The following is an 18,779-nucleotide window of genomic DNA, read 5'->3' as shown; positions in this document are numbered from 1 at the left end:
CTCAGGAGGCTGAGGCAGGAGGATCGTTTGAGCCCAGGAATTTGAGGTTGCTGTGAGCTAGGCTGACGACACAGCACTCTAGCCCATGCAATAAAAGTGAAACTCTGTCTCAAAAAAAAAAAAAAAAGAAACATGCACTGGTCCGTGATTGTGATATACACATACAAAGGTATGTCTAAAGGTCCGTGGGATGCAGATGAAAGGGGGTTCTGCCTGAGGGCGGGTCCAAGCCAGAGATCATATTTGAATGAGGCTTTGCAGGACACATAGGAGTTCACTCTGTGAACCAGAATTTGGGGGTGGGGCATAGGGAGACCACGAGGCAATCCCGGAGGAAGGACAGGTCTTGGGGTGTTTGGAGGTTGGCACCAATGTGGCTGATTGCTGTGTCCCCAGGGGCCAGGCTCCGTGCCAGGGGCTGGGGTGCGACTCAGAGCTGTCCCGGAGAGGCTGAAGGGAAGCAGGCTCAGTCCACGGGAGGGGCTGGACAGTGGCCTTGAACCGAAGTGCTCGAGGAGCTGACATGGTGTTCCAGGCAGGATGTCCATAGACACATCGTGTTTGGAAAACCACAAGCGGTCCACCTGGGCTGAAGGCAGGAGTCGGGCGCAGAGCACATCAGAGACAAGGCTGCGGAGGTTGGCTAACCCTTGGGCCTGGACTGCAGGCTGCTGGGCTGCCCAGAGCTCCGGACCTGAGCCTGGGAACCCCCTGGGGAAGCTGGCGGCCCTCTGCTTGCCGTGCTGACTCACCCACAGGCCCAGCAGCAAGCAGGCACCCCAGGTGATCTCAGTGAGGAGCTGGCCGAGAACCCAGAAGTGAGCAACAGCAGAGAGGCTGGGCCTGGAGCCCCACACAGCGGCCAGGGCTACCGTGGAGCTGCTGGGCCTCAGGGGAGGAGCTGACATGATAAGGCTCACATTTTCAGGGGTCACCGTTCAAGCAGAGACTGGGAGGATGGATTCAAACAGGCACAGCTAGAAGTCGGAGAACAAGCAGGTGGCCCAAGAGAAAACTGAGTGAGTGAGAGAGGGTGTAGGCTGGGACCCCAGGGCCAGGGCAGGGGTGGGGGAGGGTGGAATGGGTTAAAAGAAAGGCTAAGCACACAGAAAGCTACAGAGCATTGCTGAAGGAAATGACAAAAGGCACAAATGAAAACACATCCCATTTTATGGACTGGAAGATGAAATTGTTAAGCGGTCAGTACTACCCAAAGCAGTCTACAGGTTCAGTGCAATCTGTATCAAAATCCCAATGGCATATTTTGCAAAAATAGAACACTTGAGTTTATCCTGAACTTCATATGGAAGCTCAGGGACCTCAAATAGGCAAAACTATCTTTAAAAAAATAAAGAAAAAAGTGGAGGTCTCACATTTCCTGATTTCAAACTTGATAAACTTATTATAAACTTATTAAGCTTATTATAAAGCTACAATACTCAAAACAGTGTGGTACTGGCATAAAACATACAACAGAGACTGTATGGAACAGAATAGAAAGCCCAGAAATAAACTCTCAGAGATACAGTCAAATGGACACGCGTGCCCAGGCCACTCCATGGGAGAAGGACAGTCTTTTCAACAAACAGTGCTGGGAAAACTGGATACCCACATGGAAAGGAACAAAGTTGGACCCTTACCTTACACCATATGCAAAAAATTAACTCAAAATAGATCAAAGACCTAAATATAAGTGCTAAAGCTGTAAAATATGAAACTCTTAGAAGAAATCATGGGGAGGGGGGAAATGTCGTGATTGGATTGGCAGTGGTTTCTTAGATACAACACCAAAAGTACAGGCAACAAAAGGGAAAATAGATATGTTGGACTACATCGAGTCATCCAAGGATAGTCAGTCGGTAGAGTGTGAGGCTGCCCACAGAATGGGAGAAAATATCTGCAAATCATGCATACGATAAGGAGTTAGTATCCAGGATATATAAAGAATTCCTACCACAAATAAAGAAGTTGGCCACAAATAACCAGGTTAAACAGCGTGCAAGGAACTCGAATAGACATTTATTCAAAGAAGATAGACCAATGGCCAATGAACACATGAAAAGATGCTCAGCATCACTAGTCACTAGGGAAATGAGATTAAAACCACAGTGAAAGACCACCTCCCACCCAGTGAGATAGCTACCATAAAAAACAAAACAACCGTCTGTACTATAAATAGAAAGAAATTAATTGGCCAACTAATACATATAGAAAAAATTAGCCGGGCATGGTGGCACATGCCTGTAATCCCAGCTACTCGGGAGGCTGAGGCAGGAGGATCGCTTGAGCCCAGGAGTTTGAGGTTGCTGTGAGCTAGGCTGACGCCACAGCACTCACTCTAGCCTGGGCAACAAAGCAAGACTCTGTCTCGAAAACAAAAACAAGTGTTGCTGAAGACATGGAGAAGTTAAAACTCTTGTGTACTGTGGGTGGGAACGTAAGATGCTGTAGCCACGGTGGAAAACAGTGTGGGTGCCTCAAAAAATTAATGGTAGAATTACCTGATGTTCAGCAGTTCCACTTTGGGTATATGCCCAAAGGAGTTGAAAGCAGGGTCTTTCGGAGATGTTCGTATGCCTATTAGTTAGCAGGTATGGCCAGAACAAAGTGGCACAGACTGGGTAGCTCAAACAACAGAAATCTGCGTTCTCACAATTCTGTGGTCTTCCTTCTGTGTGTGTGTGTCCTAATCTTTTTTTTTTTTTTTTGAGACAGAGTCTTGCTCTGTCACTCTGGCAAGAGTATAGTGGGCCAGGCGCGGTGGCTCACACCTGTAATCCTAGCACTCTGGGAGGCCGAGGCGGGCAGATTGCTCGAGGTCAGGAATTCAAAACCAGCCTGAGCAAAAGCGAGACCCTGTCTCTACTATAAATAGCAAGAAATTAACTGGCCAACTAATATATATAAAGAAAAAATTAGCCGGGCATGGTGGCGCATGCCTGTAGTCCCAGCTACTCGGGAGGCTGAGGCAGGAGGATCGTTTGAGCCCAGGAGTTTGAGGTTGCTGTGAGCTAGGCTGGCACCACGGCACTTACTCTAGCCTGGGCAACAAAGGGAGACTCTGTCATAAATAAATAAGCAAATAAATAAATAAATAAAATAAATATTAAGTGTGCAGGTGGATGTGAGGACAGCCAGGTGGGGTTTCGGCCTGGGGTGGTGGTGGGTGTCCACCCGGCGAGACTGAGGACGAAGGAGGGGCCCGGCTGTTTCAGACGTGATGAGTTTGGGGTGAGCCACTCCCCCCGCAGTCTGGTTTAGGTTCCTGTCCCATTGTGTTGGCCCAGCTGCCACCCCGACGGTGCCCTTCCCACCCCACCATCCTCCCGGGCAGCCACACTCCTGGACCCACTTTCCATGTCCTGGGATAAAGTCCTGTCCATCGGCCACACCCCCAGACATCCCGAGATGCGACCTCTCTCCCCCATGTCCTCTGCCCTCCTTCCTTGGTCTCTCTCCCCCCTGTCCCCTTCATCCCAGCTTTGTCTTCCTTCCTCCTTCCCTGGGTGATGGGAGGTCGTGGCTGCTCACTGGAAATTTGACTTCTCCTTCTGGAAGGGAATGTGGAGGGTGATCAGGATCTGCGGAGAGGGGGGATGGCAAACACACCCACATCCCTCCTTAAAAGTGGGTGATTTCAAGGAGGAGGACTCAGGAGGGGGCAGGCGACGCCCGCTTAGGGCTACGGGCGGCGCCTGGACCGGAGGGCCCGTCACTGACCGTGCACTCGCTCTCTGCCCTAGGACCTGAGCTCCTTCGCCATGCCGCTCCTAGACGGGGACCTGGAGAGTTCGGAGAAACCTTCTCCGCGTAAGGTAAGGCCTCTTCTCTTGCAGCTCACTTGCGGCTCACTTGAGGCGCCACTTCCACCGTCACCTGCGCTCTCACCGAGTGTCCACCTGCACGCCCACCTGCGCACCTGGCTGCAGCTGAGCCACCCGGACAGCTCACCTCACGGGGCCGTGCCCCTCGGTCCTGCCGGGCTGGCCAACTACAGAGCCTTCTGGGCTGTGCATGCCTTTTTCTTCTCCTCGCTCTGGGCTGACCGTGGCCCGCTAGACCCCCCAGAGCGGGCAGAGGATGAGGAGATTGACAGTGAGCTGAGCCCGGGCGCAGGTGGCAGAGACGGGGTGGGAGCATCAGTTGTGTGGTTTTGGGCCGGTCCCTTTTGCCCTGCCCACTTGGACCCCAGGCTTTGAGCTCTCTCCTTTCCCTGCAGTTTGCAACTCCCCTGCCCCCGCCACAGTTCCACACACCTTTCTGTCTCCTGCCCACAGTTCCTTTCCTCTCTCTAGCTCATGGCTGTCCCCTCCCCCGTGGCTGATTTTTCTTGTATTAGGAAACCAGCATCTCCAGGTGGCTGTGGGCTGGGAAGGGGTGCTGGGGTGGAGAGGGGTCCCCAGCGTCAGGTGAGGCGTTGGGGTGGCCGTGGCAGGGGAGGAGAGGTCCAGGTGGGCCGGGGCGGGGCGGGATACCTGCAGGGAGTGGCTAGCGTGGGGCGCTGCGTGCAGGATCTGGGAGCGGGTGCTGGGTGCTGGCCAGCCTGGGATCAGGGCAGCAGTTCCAACACTGCAAAAGGCTAATCTAGTCTCTAAGCATTGTGAATTGCATACAACTGAATCAACAAATTGGTTTGGGCCTGTGGGGCTCAGCTGGCATCGGCTCCCTGCCGCGCCCTGCCCTGAACAAGCAGCCGTGGTAGCGGCTGTTGTGGCCGAGCCAGAAAAGACAGTCAGGACATGGCCTCCGGGCAGAGCGTGGCCAGCAGAGCAGTGGAGGGGCAGCCAGGAGCCCCCGGCCCGGAGTTGGCAAACCCTGCAGGGCCTGGGTCACTCTCCTGTGACTCGGCACAGCCCTTCCTTCATGTGAAAACCCAGGAAGGCCCTGAGGCTGCGGCAAAGGTGCAGGGGGGTCTGGGGCTCCACCCAGGCCCACCTGGCCCCGCTCTGGGGGCTCCAGAGGGTTCCAGAGTAGAGTCATTGCCTGGAGTACATCGCCTCTGGGCAGAAAATGGCCTTGGAGGCGTTCCTGCCATCTGCTAAGGTCTCAGCTGCAGCCGCCCCCTCCCTCACCGACCCCTCACCTTGGCGCCTGGTCTTGAGGGCTGCTCTCACGGGGCCACCCTCCCTGGCCCCTCCCCGCCCCCTGCTTCCTCCGTGCCATTCCCTCTGCTGGGGAGGCATCGGATGTCCACTTTGTCGGTCCCTCGGGCTGATCCTGGAGCCGCCCCTCCCCCACTCAGGAAAGGGACAGTGGCTGAGTCCCGAGCAGCAGGCCTGGCCCTGGCCTCGGCTTCCTCTCTGGCAGCTGCGTGACAAATGGCCCCGTCTGCAAAGCCTCTGCCCGTGAGCCCCCGAGGAGCCAGGCACACACTTGGGAGTCTCGTCCGCACCCCGGGATCATCCCGGAACGTTTGCCAAAGTCCCTTCCGGCCGCGGCTGGCCTGATAGAGCCGCGCAGGAAGCGGCGTGTGCTTCCCTCCCTGCTATCTCACCCCGGGCTGCAGTCGGCCTCCCAGGCTCCCTGTGGGAAGGACTGGGCAGGGCTGTTTTCGGGATACACGAGTGGAAATTCTGCTTTCTGGGTCTCCCTCCCCAGCCGTGATCCCGGGTGTCTGGCTTCCTCGGCCTGGCTTTCTGGGTACAGGATGGAATCCCATTCAGGTGAACTCCGGGGTCCCCCTGGCCCCCTGTGTCGCTCTCTGTGGGGGCGGCCCTCTGTCCCTGCCCCCAGCTCCACCTCCTCTGTCCGTCGGGCTGTCTGGAGCCCACCCAGCTCTCAGCGTCCTCTCTGTGTCCCGGCCCCCGCGAGGGCAGTTTTGCACCTCTGGACACTTCTTCGTGGGCATCATGCTCACGGTGCTCTGGGCTGGGGGCCGCTTCCCCCCTCTCCTGCGGTCCCCGGGCCTCCCTGCACACCTTTGTCCCCGCCACGCAAGTGGACGTCGGCACGTGCCAGGCAGAGCTCCCTGTGCAGTGCAGAGAGCGCAGTGAGGCAAGTCTGGGGGGCCCTTCCGGGGTGTCTGTCCCTGCCACATGGGCTCGACCCCTCTCCCATGTCCCCCCTCCTAGGCTGCTCCCCTCATCTCACCACCGAGGACAGAGCCAGGATTCAAGCTTGGGCTGCTGTCCAGAGTCCTTGCTGCAGGGTCATCCTCTGTTCCCCGCACCTGCCGCTCTTGCTGGGGACAAGGCTTTTCCCAGGCCCCTCCCCAGCCCCGCCCCCCACACCCCGGCTCTGGAAGAGCCTCTTGGTTTTCAGTTTATTCTCAGGACTTACCCTGAGTCCCACAGACAGGTGGGATAGTGGCTAAACGGAATATTCTATGAGAATCGAAGGGCTTTTCGTATAAAGGGGTCAAAAGAATGACCTTGGACTTCTCTGCAAGGAGCAGAGCTTGAGTTGCATGTCCTGGTGGCGCACCTCCATTCAGCGGAGGTGCTGGCACCAAGCCGGTCCCTGCTCCCCAGCCTGGCGGTGCTGGGTCTTACTCCGGGGGGAGCTTGGACTCTGTGGCGGTCACCGGTCACTGACCACGCAGTCCCACGAGGGCATTGACCCGCCTTCGAGCATCTGCAAGCTCAGGGTTTGGGGCGCCCTCTAGTGGTGGAAGGGCTTACCGGCCAGGCGCCCCAAAGTGGAGCGGACAGAGCCGGGCAGAGGCTGCCTCAGTGTGCGCAGACCTCCCTCCTCAGCCCTGCGCTGGGCACCAGCGCGCAGCGTGTCCAGGGTTTCATCTCGTTCTTGCGCCAGGAGCCCCGTGGACAAGTTCCTCTCCTTTCCTGCTGCTGAGCTGGGTGGCCCCCGAGGCCCTTTTGGCTCCGGTGTCCCAAGCTCACCAGTGGTCAGCGGCAGTGGTGCACCACGCCTGGGCAGCTCCTGTGCGTTAGGTCCCCTGCCCTGGCCCACACGTGTCACTTGACATTCAAACAGCCCCACGAGGTGATAGCAGGACTATCCTCATTTTACGGATGAGGAAACCGAGGCCTAGCAGGACTGAGTGACAAGCCTGGGATGGCACAGCAGGGGTTGGAGCCGGGTCACCCCTGCCTGCAGGGCGCGTGGCCCTCACCCGCACAGCAGGGGCGCAGGGGTGTGGGCACTCGGGGCAGTTCCCCGTCTAGGGGTCACGTGCCCTGGCTTTAGTTGTAGGGCCCAGTAACTGTTCAGGCTGTAACCATGACCGTTCGCCGTCGGCGAAGCGCCTCAGAGGCTGGGGCCTTGTGAACTTTCTCCCTGACTCTGTGGGCACCTTCGGCCACCCGAATGCCGGGCAGCGCGGAGGTGCAAATCTCTCATCTCCGTCCTCGCTCCGGCTGGGGTCCCAGGTGCTCTCTGTTCTGGATCACAGGGGCGTCTGCTTCTTCCTCCAAGGCAGGCAGGAGACCTTGTTCCTGCATGGTCAGACCCTGGGAAGGATAAAGGCGAGGGGTTGAGACCCGCCAGCAGGGCAAGGAGGAGGATGTGCATGGAGCCCTTGCGGCTGCTTCTTCCTTTCCTCCCCTCTGCCACCTGGAAGCCCTCTGCAGAGAGGGACAGCATGGCCAGTGGGCCTCCGGGGTGTGGTGCCCACCAGGCTACGGCGGGCCACCCTTGCGGCACATGCATGCCTGCCTCCAGGCTGTTTGGTGGCCCCCTCGGTGGCAGCTCAGGGCTGCTGCTTGGGCAGGGAGCTGGGGAGGGACGTCGATGACAGGCCCAGTGCAGGGCAGAGGTCAGAGTGCCCAACCCTCGGGGTGACCGCATCCGTTTGTCTGTCCACAGGTGGACAGCCCCGTCGGCTTGGGCAGCCCCTCCAAAGGGCTCTTCTCCAGGGGCCCCCAGGCGCGGCCCTCCAGCCCCGTGTCTGCTCCCGTGAGGCCCAAGACCAGCCCCGGCTCGCCCAAGACGGTGTTCCCGTTCTCCTACCAGGAGTCCCCGCCGCGCTCGCCCCGCCGCATGAGCTTCAGCGGGATCTTCCGCTCCTCCTCCAAAGAGTCTTCGCCCAGCTCCAACCCCTCTACCTCTCCCGGCGGCATCAGGTTTTTCTCCCGCTCCAGAAAAAGTAAGACATTGATGCTATTGTTTCAGGTGGGTGCCACTCGGCTGCCGGGTGGCTGTGCGGGGCGCGGTGCTGAGTGCCCAGGCCTGTTTCCGCCCCTTCTCCCCTCGAACAGACCTCTGTCCAGGACAAGTCATGTCCGCCCATCGCCTACTCTCTTCCCACGCTGATCTATCACGCCTAGCTCTTTCGGCATGGCATGGTCCCTGATGTTTACTGTAAACATCGCGACACTCACAGTGTGACTTGTAAGGACAACCAAGTGGCCCCGGGCCAGAGGGCAGGCTGCTTGCTCTGCCCATGTCTCCCCACTCCCTGCCGTTTGGCATTTGAGGGTCTGACTGTACCTGCTTCTGGCAGATCCTGACGTTTTTGTTCTGGGCTCCGGGCAGCAGGGAATGGAAGCTGGGATGGATTTGCTGGAGAAACGGGGGGAGGAAATGTGTGTGTTTAAGAGAGAGTCCCTTCGGCTTGTATGTGTGATCCGCGGATAAAATAGTCTCATTTGAGCACCGTTGATCGTAACATGAAATGTGCAAGGCAAACGGTAAAGCGGATGGAGTTTACTGGTTCCCTTCCGGCCTCTGCTCTTCTAGTTCTTCCTGCTAAGGTGGAGCTTTTGCATTAAGGAAGACAGAGATTCAGAAAACAAGCTTGCCTTTGAGCATCAGAGGTCAGGGATGGTATTTCTTTCTCTCCAGGTTGCATTTGCACTCAAAAGACCTGCATGGTGAGCAGTATAGGATCTGCAAGGCCAGGTGGCAGCAAGAGTGAATTTCACTCTCTTTTCTGATTTGTAAGGAAAGGAAGGGGAGGGAGTTTTCATTTCTTTACTTTTGTGTGTGTGTTTGTGTGTGTGTGTGGAGGGGGGAGTATTGTTTCTAGTACCCCTAAAATCATCTCCCTGGAATGACTGCTCCTCTGCCCACTCATGCACCTAACTGCAAACACAGTGTCACGTGATGGGGGTATCGCAGGTGTGACAAAGTGGTCCCCTGGCAGGCATTACTATTACCGGTGGAAAGTCGGTGGGGACTCCATCTGCAAAGCCCGGCAGGGAGCAGAATGTTCTAGCACTGGTGTCACAATGTTCTAGAGAACATCCCAGGTTCTTGACAGCATCCCGAACTTCTCAGATGTTTCATCGTGTACCGCCTAAGCGGAGGGAAGGGCAGGCCAGCCCCGCACCAGGCAGCCTGTCTCCTAGCAGGTGGCTTCACGCCTGTGTTGGTTACAGCAGAGCTAGGCTGTATTCACTCCCTAGCTGCTGTTAGCAAAGTGCCACAAGCTGAGTAGCTAAGACATCAGAAATGTATTCGCCCAGACTTCTGGAGGCCAGAAGCCCAAGATCGAGGAATGAGCAGGACCAGGCTCCGTCCTCGGGCTCCAGGGGAGGGTCTGCTCCAGGCCCTCTCCCAGCTCTGGGCGCTGCCGGCATCCCGGGTGTTCCTGGGCTTTTGGCATCACTTACACCTCTGCCTCCATTGTCACGTGGTGCTCTCCCCTTGTGTGTCTCTCTCTTCTTGTAAGATGAAATGAGGCCCCACCCTGCCCCAGTATGACTTCATCTTAACTTAATGATATCTGCAACAATCCTACTTCCAAACAAGGTCACAGTCTAAGGTTTTCTGGGCAGGACACGAATTTGGGGGGCTGCTATCCAACCCAGTACCTTGTGCAGGAAGGTCAAGGTGTACAGCTCAGACCGCGGGTTCGGGATGTGGAGGACTCGTGGTGTGGCTGGGCAGCCCGTTGGGACCAGAGGCGTCTCAGGAGGCAGAAAGGAAGATGCAGGAAGCCTGGGAGAGCCACAGCCCGGAGCCCAGGGAGCAGGACGAGCCAGGCAGGCTGATCCTGGCGCCCCTTCTCAGTTTGAACTCCCAGGGAGGCCCTGGGCTCGGGGGCGCTGGAGAAGCGTATGTCGTAAGCAGCCAAAGGTTAGTTAGCCCCCCAGACCAATTGCCGACCCCGAGGGAGACAGGGGTTCTGGGACCCCAGGGATTCATTCCAATAAGGAACAAGAATTTAATTTTAACTGAGCAGCTAGGATGTGCTGCTGCTTTGGAAACCAGAGATGCTCAGGCAGGGGGCTCCAGCCACTCTGTTGGACCGACCTTGGGCATCGTGCTCACACCTGTGGCTTTGAGCCAAAGAAACCCCTGCCGGGGCCGAACGGTCCCCAGGAGGGGCCGGGCGCCTCCAACCTGCCGAGCCGTGTCCCTCATTGTGCCTGCGCTCCCAGGACCAGATGAGCCACTGGGCTGATTCTGGCATTTCCCGTGTGGCTCCGTGACCAGCGGAGTCCCTCGGGGAGGCTCACTGGGGGGGTGGGACGTCGGCTGGGGGGCCGGCCCAGTGCAGGAGGTAAGCTGGGGGTAAGGAGCCTGCTCAGGACTCTCCCATCCATCCGGTTGGCGGCCGTGGGACAGGAAGCCAGGTCTGCGGCTCTGTTCTTCCTCCAGCCCCACTCTGGGGGCCAGGAGGGCTGGGCTGTCCTAGTCTCTGTGTGGACGGAGCAGATGCGTCACTTGGAGGGATTCTGTGCCGGGGTCAGGGGACGCTGGCCTCTCTCCCCACGCCCTGCAAGGTGTGGCGCCGTCACTTTTCCTCCAGTGCTTTTGCCTTAAGAGGAGCGCTTCTTCTCGCCGTCCACCCGTGCTAGCACTGTCCGGAGATTCGGGCTCAGAGTGCGTGCCCGGGGAAGGGACGGCGGGCCGCCCGATGAGAAGGACGCACAAGGCTTCTGTGTCGCGCACAACAGCTGTGCAGAGGAGGAGACGCGCGCACGATTTGCCTGGTTGGGAAATTGCGACGTTGGGAAAACCGAATGTGCTGGACTTGGTGGTGAAAAGGTGGGATTTCTATCTTCGGGGGCCCCGGTAAGGGGCAAACAGAGGCTCTGCCAGAGGAGGAGGGTGACGAAGGCTGAACCTAGTTAGGAGGGGCGGCCGTTCTGAGTGAGGCAGACAGCGTCGCAGAGAGCCCGACGGTGGGATGGGTGCGAAGGCAGCGTAGGAGCTCAAGAGCTGCCTCCAGACGGGGAGGCTGCCACCCTCCTGCCCAGGCGGTGCAGAGCCCTGGGAGGAGGAGGGGAGGGGAGGAGGGGGAGGAGGAGGAGGCAGGAGGGGAGGGAAGGAGGTGGAGGGGAGAAGGAATCAGGGGAGGAGTGAAGGAGAGGGGAGGAGGAAAAGGGGAGGAAGGATGAGGAGAGGAGGGATGAGGGAAGGGGGAGAGGAGGAGGGGAGGGGAGGAGGGCCCTGCGGGGGGAGGGGGAGGGGTGGAGAGCCCGTCCCAGGGCCCAGGCGCACCCAGTGCAGCCTCCGTCACTGTCCTCCTCGAGGTTTGGGCTGGCCGCTTTGGACAGGAGCTGTTCCTTTAGCAACTGAGCCCCAGAAAGATCTCTCGAAATCATGTCCGTTTCTTGAAGTGTTTCTCCCTTTCAGTGTCTTAGATGATATTTATGATTTTTAGGTTTTCACTGTTTCTCAACTGTTTTGTTTTAGTCACTGGCAGACTGACTGGTAGTTGGAGCTGGGAGGGCCGGGAAGGGACCCAGGTGTCGGGGAGGAGAGCACATAAGCGAACACGCACGTGTGTGGATGTGTGTGTGTATCATACATGTGTACGTGTGTGTGTGCGTCTGTGTGTGTGTATGTGGCTACACACACCTCTTCTATTTTTACAAAGGAGCATTCATCAGACTCCGGCCGCAGCCTCCAAATGCAGGGTTAGGGTTGGATGAGTGGGTCTAAGAACAACTTTGTTTTATCTGAGACGTTCCGATTTTCTGAGGCCATATTCATTTATCGGTCACTAAAAATGAGTGGGTTTTGAAAAAAATGCCGACCTCCGGCCCTGAGCTGTGGGACGGTGGCAGGGCGTGGAACAGAGGCGGCAGGTGTTGGTGGAGAAGAGCCACGGAGAACGCTGGGCCTGCGCCGGGTCAGGGCTGACCGTGGCGGGAGGGGCAGCGGGAGGGGCAGGGCAGGCGTTTGCGCATCAGCTGAGGGTGGAGGTTCGGGGCGGGACCCTGGTGGTGGAGCAGAAGCCAGTGTGCCCGGCCCGGCTGGCTTTGCCGACTCTTGGGCCGCTGCAGCCGGGAAGGGCAGACCTTGGCGCCCAGGCCGAGCCCTGGCAGCGGCCCCTCCCTGGGGCTGCGCTCTGCGCAGGGGGGAGGAAGAGCCCCAGGCTCCCACGCTGGCTCTTGACAGCCAAGGGCAGAGAGGAAGGCAGGCGGAGTGGCCGGGTGGGCTTCCCTGTCCCTCCCGCACTGGGGGGGCTTGAGCTACAGGCTGGGGAGTAGGGGGCTGCACCCTCGGGGGGGGGCTGACCCCAGAGTGTCCAGCACCCAGGGGGCCTGGGGAGAGGCTGGGGCTCAGAGACAGAGATGTTGGGCCTCTGGTCCCCCCCAGCCATGTACCCAAAGGCCTCACCGCTCCACCGCCCACCCCCCACCCCCCACTCCAGGTGTGTGTGCCCCCAGCCACCAGCAACTTGCACAGACCAGGCCTGGCTGCACCCCGACCTCTCCTCCCAGACCTGAGTGTGGTCCGTGAGCTCAGTGAGCCGGGGGTGGCTTTGTCCTAGGGCAGAAATGCAGGCAGCTGCTCACAGCACCGGGCCTGGGCTGTGTGCTGAAGTCCTCGGTGCCCGGCGGGGCCCTCCCTACAGGACACGGGGCTCAGGCCCTGCAGCTCTCTGTCATCGGGGCAGACGTGGACAGGATGCTGAGTATGGAAGATGGGCCGCACTCCGGCTTCCTGAGAGGCAGGAGTCCATGCTGCAGTTTTCTGTCCAGCATTTTTTTAAAGGCCCTTCAATGTCCTTGGCCAGAAAATACGCAGTTTCCGTGTCGTCCCTTGCGAGGTGCTGTAGAGAAGGCGTGGCTTATTGGGGCTCTGCTTTGCCGTCTGGTGGGACAGTCGAGGGTTGGGCCCAGGAAGGCCGTGGCTCTGAGCTGCTCACAGGGCGAGAATCGGCCAGGTTCGGGGTGGGGGCTTGGCTCCTTCGGAGAAGCCCCCCAGGGTGGCGTGTTCAGACCAGAGCAAGTCTGGTCCGCAGGGCGACTGCACATGTCGTTGCCCTTGAACCATCGGGCCCAGCTCCCTGGCTGTCCCCAGAGGAAGCCACCCTGCCCCAACCTTGCACTGAGGAAGCCTGAAGGTCCAGGTTGTGTCCAGGTGGGACTGCGGTACCTGGGCTCTCGGCATTTCCTGACTGGGAGGGTCACCTCCAGCTCCTGCCACTTCGTTTTTGGTTGTGCTTTTTTTCCCCCCATACTAGCAAAATATTTTTATTATTTTTATAATGATAAAACAAGGAAAGATTTGTGTGTGTGTGTGTGTGTGTGTGTGTACTAGGGTTAAGGGCAGTAGAAGAATAAGGGGAGTAATAGGATTTCTATGCACTTTTGATGACAATAAAAAGTTAACAGTACCGTTTGCCATAAAACTTATCATAGCTCCCCCAAAACACATGTATAAGATCATAGTTTAAAAATCTATAAAAGTTGGCCGGGCGAGGTGGCTCACGCCTGTAATCCTAGCACTCTGGGAGGCCGAGGCAGGTGGATTGCTCGAGGTCAGGAGTTCAAAACCAGCCTGAGCAAGAGTGAGACCCCGTCTCTACTATAAATAGAAAGAAATTAATTGGCCAACTGATATATATAGAAAAATTAGCCGGGCATGGTGGTGCATGCCTGTAGTCCCAGCTACTCGGGAGGCTGAGGCAGGAGGATTGCTTGAGTCCAGGAGTCTGAGGTTGCTGTGAGCTAGGCTGACGCCACAGCACTCACTCTAGCCTGGGCAACAAAGCCAGGCTCTGTCTCAAAAAAAAAAAAAAAAAGAAAAAATCTATAAAAGTAAAAAATACACAGTTAGAAGCTTTAACGCTTATTCCATCTTTATTTTTTTTATTTTTTATTTTTTATTTTTTTGAGACAGAGTCTCGCTTTGTTTTCCAGGCTAGAGTGAGTGCCGTGGCGTCAGCCTAGCTCACAGCAACCTCAAACTCCTGGGCTCAAGCGATCCTCCTGCCTCAGCCTCCCGAGTAGCTGGGACTACAGGCATGCGCCACCATGCCCGGCTAATTTTTATATATATATATATCAGTTGGCCAATTAATTTCTTTCTATTTATAGTAGAGACGGGGTCTCGCTCTTGCTCAGGCTGGTTTTGAACTCCTGACCTTGAGCAATCCACCCGCCTCGGCCTCCCAAGAGCTAGGATTACAGGCGTGAGCCACAGCGCCCGGCCTTATTCCATCTTTAATATAAAATTGCAAACATTTATTTACACAAAGCAAATGTGTGTAACAAACGTCCGAGCACCCTTTTCTTCTGAGTCGTGGCTCCTGGAAGACGGGGCTGTGCACAGAAGCAGGGTCATCTCCTCCCCTGACTCCCCAAAACCAGATTTATGAATAAAGCCATGGGCAGCTCCTGGGGGGACCCCAAGAATCACATTGTATTGCTACTGCGCCACGGCAAGTGAGGAGCCCCAGGCTGTGTGAGGCCTGCGTGGAGGGTGTCCACCTGTCCCCCCTTCTCCATGCTTGCAGACCTGTTCCTGGACCGGGTGTGTGGGGCGTCTTAATCAGAGCCAGCCCGTGACACCCGCCGTGCGCACCGGGAGGCTGTGGTGGGGGCTGTTCATTACACGAGAGCCCCGGGGGGAGTTTCCCGTCTGGTCCCAGCACCAAGGACGGCTGAACTTCGGACCAACTGGGCTGTTTTTATCCACAGTGGACACGAATCGTGTAATAGCCCAGCTTGCCCGTCTGCACCGCCTGCCAGGACTCTTTGAACCAGATTTGTACGAAAGGCATGAGGGGATGCCTTTCCAGCCTTATTTCCAAACCCAGTTTTGGTCCCCATCCTTTTACTCTCGCCCTACTTCTTTTTAACAAGGAAGGCGATTTATTGGAAGGATTTGGGGGTATTTATATATTTATATAGGGCGGAATGAAGATGTCAGCAGGGCGTGCTATTTTATTTTATTTTATTTTATTTTATTTTATTTTATTTTATTTTATTTTATTTTATTTTATTTTATTTTTTTGAGACAGAGTCTTACTCTGTTGCCTGGGCTAGAGTGCCGTGGCGTCAGCCTAGCTCACAGCAACCTCAAACTCCTGGGCTCAAGTGATCTTCCTGCCTCAGCCTCCCAAGTAGCTGGGACTACAGGCACGCGCCACCATGCCCGGCTAATTTTTTCTGTATAGTTTTAGTTGGCCAATTTATTCTTTCTATTTTTAGTAGAGACGGGGTCTCGCTCTTGCTCGGGCTGGTTTCAAACTCCTGACCTCGAGGGATCCTCCCGCCTCGGCCTCCCAGAGTGCTGGGAAGGGCGCGCTCTTTCTGAGGGCGCTAGGGGAGGGTGTGCTCCAGGCCTCTCCCAGCTTCCGGGGTTTGCCCACAAACCCTGGCATCCCTCAGCTTGTAGACCTGTCACTGCAGTCCTTGCCTGCATCGTCACGTGTGTGTGTGTGTGTGTGTGTGTGTGATCTCCTTTTCTTAAAAGGACACCAGTCAGATGAGAAGAAGAGCCCACCCTACTCCAGGATGACCTCACCTTCAGTAGTTACATCTGCAACGACCCTATTTCCAAATAAGGTCACATTCTGAGGTTCCGGGAAGAGCGGGGCTCTGGGGGAGATGCCATCCAAGCCAGCACAGTCCACAGCCCAGGCACCGACTGCATCCACACTACCCGGCTATTTTCCTTGGAAAATAGCTTTAAAGTAGCAAAAGTTTACTTTTGCTTGTCTCCTCTCTGCTACACTGAGGCTTGTTCTTGCCCCTTCTGTCTTGGTTAGTTTCTTCTTCTTTCTCTTAAATGCAGCAAAACACTACGGAAAGCCGCCCCTCCCCCCAACACCGCCAACGCAGCCCGCAGCCCCCCACGGTGGGGGCGCTCACCCCATGCTCCACAGAGCCGTCAGGAAGGTCAGAGTGCATTGGCGCCCCAAGTCTGGTTGAAGGCGGGTCTTTCAAGGTGGGGACGGGTTAGGACTGGGCAAGCGTCATGACACCCCAGCCCTGGATTGGGGGGCAGAGCAAGGCTGGGGAGCCGATGTGCTTCCTGCTGACAAGGTGGCTCTCCGGGGAAGCCCCGTCTCACTCAGTGTCCAGGCCCTTCCCGGGCGGGAGAGCCTGGAGGAGCAGAGTCCTGTCAGAGCAGACAGTGCAGCTGAGCGGGGTGGGGGGGGCTAGCAGGCGGACCCCGCGGGGCTGGGGGAGCAGGGGCGTTCCTGCCACTTGGCGAGCTCCTGCAGCCAAAGGCAGGGGGCTCTGCCAGCAGAGGTTCCCTCTGGCCTTCTAGCAAAAGAGAACGTGCAGCTGACACCAGGTCCTTGGCTCCTTGCTCCGGCTACTCCAGGTTTCAGTGGCCTTCCGTGCACCACCCGGCACCCCTAGAGGGTGACTCGGACCCCACACTGCCCCGACGAGGGAAGACCCCACCAACTCCCCCAGGTTGCAGCCGCTGCATCTGTCGTGAGCCCCAGCCTGTGGAGTTCACTTGCTTGTGACAGCTCTTGGAACACCTCTTTACATTCTTCACCCGTGGCCCCCACGAGACCGGACCTGCGCAGACCAGCACAAACCCTGCTCCGTCCCACCTGCAGAGCTCACAGGTGCCCACCTTCCAGTAGCTGTGGACGCAGGTGGGAAGCATCACCTAAGCCACGTCCAGGAAGGAAGGAAGGAAGGGAGGGAGGGAGGGAGGAAGGAAGGAAGGAAGGAAGGAAGGAAGGAAGGAAGGAAGGAAGGAAGGAAGGAAGGAAGGAAGGAAGGAAGGAAAGAAATATTAAATCTCTCCCACATTCAGGACGAGAGGGCCTTAATATTTGTCCCTTTTCACCTTTATCATCTGAAAGTTTGTTTGCACCTGATTGCACCTGTAGGGAAACGTGGGTGGGACGCAGGTCTGGGTCCGGCAGGTGTCCTGGGAACAGCCTGCCTTGGCGTTTTTCTGGCTTTGTGGCTGAACGACCACTAGGGGGCGACATAGTCTCACACGCTGAGCCGCCTCCTGGGCGCAGGTTGGCCTTGCCGGGGAAAGCAGCAGGGCCCATCCCGCCTGGAGTGTTTTCCTGCTTGGCCCTGTTCAAATGCACCTCCCGGACAAAGGCAGCTGGGGTCGCAGAGCAGACGGGGAGAACTCACAGCGGACCGGGCCTGTAGGGGGGAGTCACCAGCATTGGAGACGCTCATTTGGTCCCAAGTTCTAGGACGATGCACGCACCTGTGAGCCAGCTGGCCCCTGCCCTCATGGGGGTGACGTTCTGGGGACAGACAAGAAGGAGGTGCCATATGCAGGAATGTGCTGTGTGGTGCCAAGTGCTACAAGGAAAAACACGGGGGAAAAGGTGTAAGGCTGCCATATGCAGACATTTGGGTGGGGGGGGTGGGGGGTGGCCAGGCAGAGGGAATAGCGTGCAAATGTCCTGAGGCAGTAGCAGCCTCTGAGCTGGCAGGAGAACTGAGTGGGGAGGGAGCAGGTGCAGGGGTGAGGTTGGGGAGGGCCTTGCAGGTGGAGGTCAGGAGCCCAGGTCTCGGCTGAGGGACGCAGGAAGCACCAGAGGTTGATCTAGAGCAGGGGTCCTCAAACTACGGCCCTCGGGCCACATGCGGGTGTTTTTTGCCCGTTTGTTTTTTTTACTTCAAAATAAGATATGTGCAGTGTGCATAGGAATTTGTTCATAGTTTTTTTAAAACTATAGTCTGGCCCTCCAACGGTCTGAGGGACAGTGAGCTGGCCCCCTGTTCAAAAAGTTTGAGGACCCCTGCTCTAGAGAATGACTTGCTTTCGGAGGGTGCGTTCTGGCACCTGCCCAGAGAAGAGATGGTAGAGACAGATGTGAGGGCCGCTGGGGGTGCGGCCAGCACAGACCCGGAGATGGAGTATGATGGTCCCCCGCCGCCTTGGAGACCTCCTCTGAGCTCTGCCTTCCCCAGCAAGCCCTGCCCGGTCACGCTTGCCTGGAGCAATCTGGCAGAGCCCTGAAATACGCTGTTATTTTCAGTCCCTGCAGTCTGTTCTCTCGTGACAGCGTCTATGGCCTGCTTGTCTCCTTGTCACGACTGAGCTTTTCTCGCACGTGCCTCTTCTTCCCCAGGCTCTCTCTACTGGTGGCTCGTCACACCCCAGAACCCGTCAGTGCTCGGGGTACACAGATGGTGCCCCACGTGGAAAGGACACCGTGTCTCTGGGGACCTTGGATCCCCCGCCCTGTGTCCCCCCCTCTGTGGGCTCCGTCCTCTTCCATCCCCCCCTCAGATCACAGGTTCTGGCAAAGGCCCCCAAACAGGCGTCATGGGAGTCAAAGGCCAGCCGGCCCCTCGCTGAGCAATAAATGGCATCTTGTCTTACGTGGGCAGCAGTTCACACCCAGTGACAGCTACCTACCGGGCTGCTGGGCATGGCGACGGTATCTTTGTCCTACTGGAACACAAAGAGTTGCAAATCACTGACCTGGATAGCCACCTTCTCTGATTACACCGAAGGCTACTCTGGGTCACAACCATGGTGTCTGGTAGGACAAGCTAAAAACAGAAATCAGAGAGTGTACCCCGGTGCCTGGGGGGCTCACATCCGCCCGCCCAGTGACGGAAATCTTCAGCACTGAGGCACTGGCGTCAGGCCACCAAAGCTTCATCACAGCAGGGGTTTGAGAGCTTCTCTGACTGCAGCCCACAGTAAGAAATGTGCTTGATGTCGCAATGCAGTGCACAGGT

The 18,779-nt window shown here is 57.2% G+C and overlaps 1 protein-coding gene across 4 annotated transcripts in view; it reads left to right on the top strand.

Annotated features, from left to right (window-relative positions):
• Positions 1–18,779, top strand: part of PRKAG2 (protein kinase AMP-activated non-catalytic subunit gamma 2) — a 248,261-nt gene that overhangs the window by 66,504 nt on the left and 162,978 nt on the right. For 3 of the 4 annotated variants that reach the window (XM_012786213.2, XM_012786215.3, XM_012786217.3), the window contains exons 2-3: positions 3,744–3,815; positions 7,765–8,044. In XM_012786213.2, the coding sequence (XP_012641667.2) occupies positions 3,744–3,815; positions 7,765–8,044 (352 nt within the window). The remainder of the gene's footprint in view (positions 1–3,743; positions 3,816–7,764; positions 8,045–18,779) is intronic. The other variant, XM_076006742.1, reaches the window with a different exon arrangement.

The sequence above is a fragment of the Microcebus murinus genome, chromosome 9 (genome assembly GCF_040939455.1).
Source record: "Microcebus murinus isolate Inina chromosome 9, M.murinus_Inina_mat1.0, whole genome shotgun sequence".
NCBI classification, from domain to species: Eukaryota; Metazoa; Chordata; class Mammalia; order Primates; family Cheirogaleidae; genus Microcebus; species Microcebus murinus.
The sequence above is the reverse complement of the archived record's forward strand: the minus strand, read 5'-3'. Positions and strand labels throughout refer to the sequence as shown.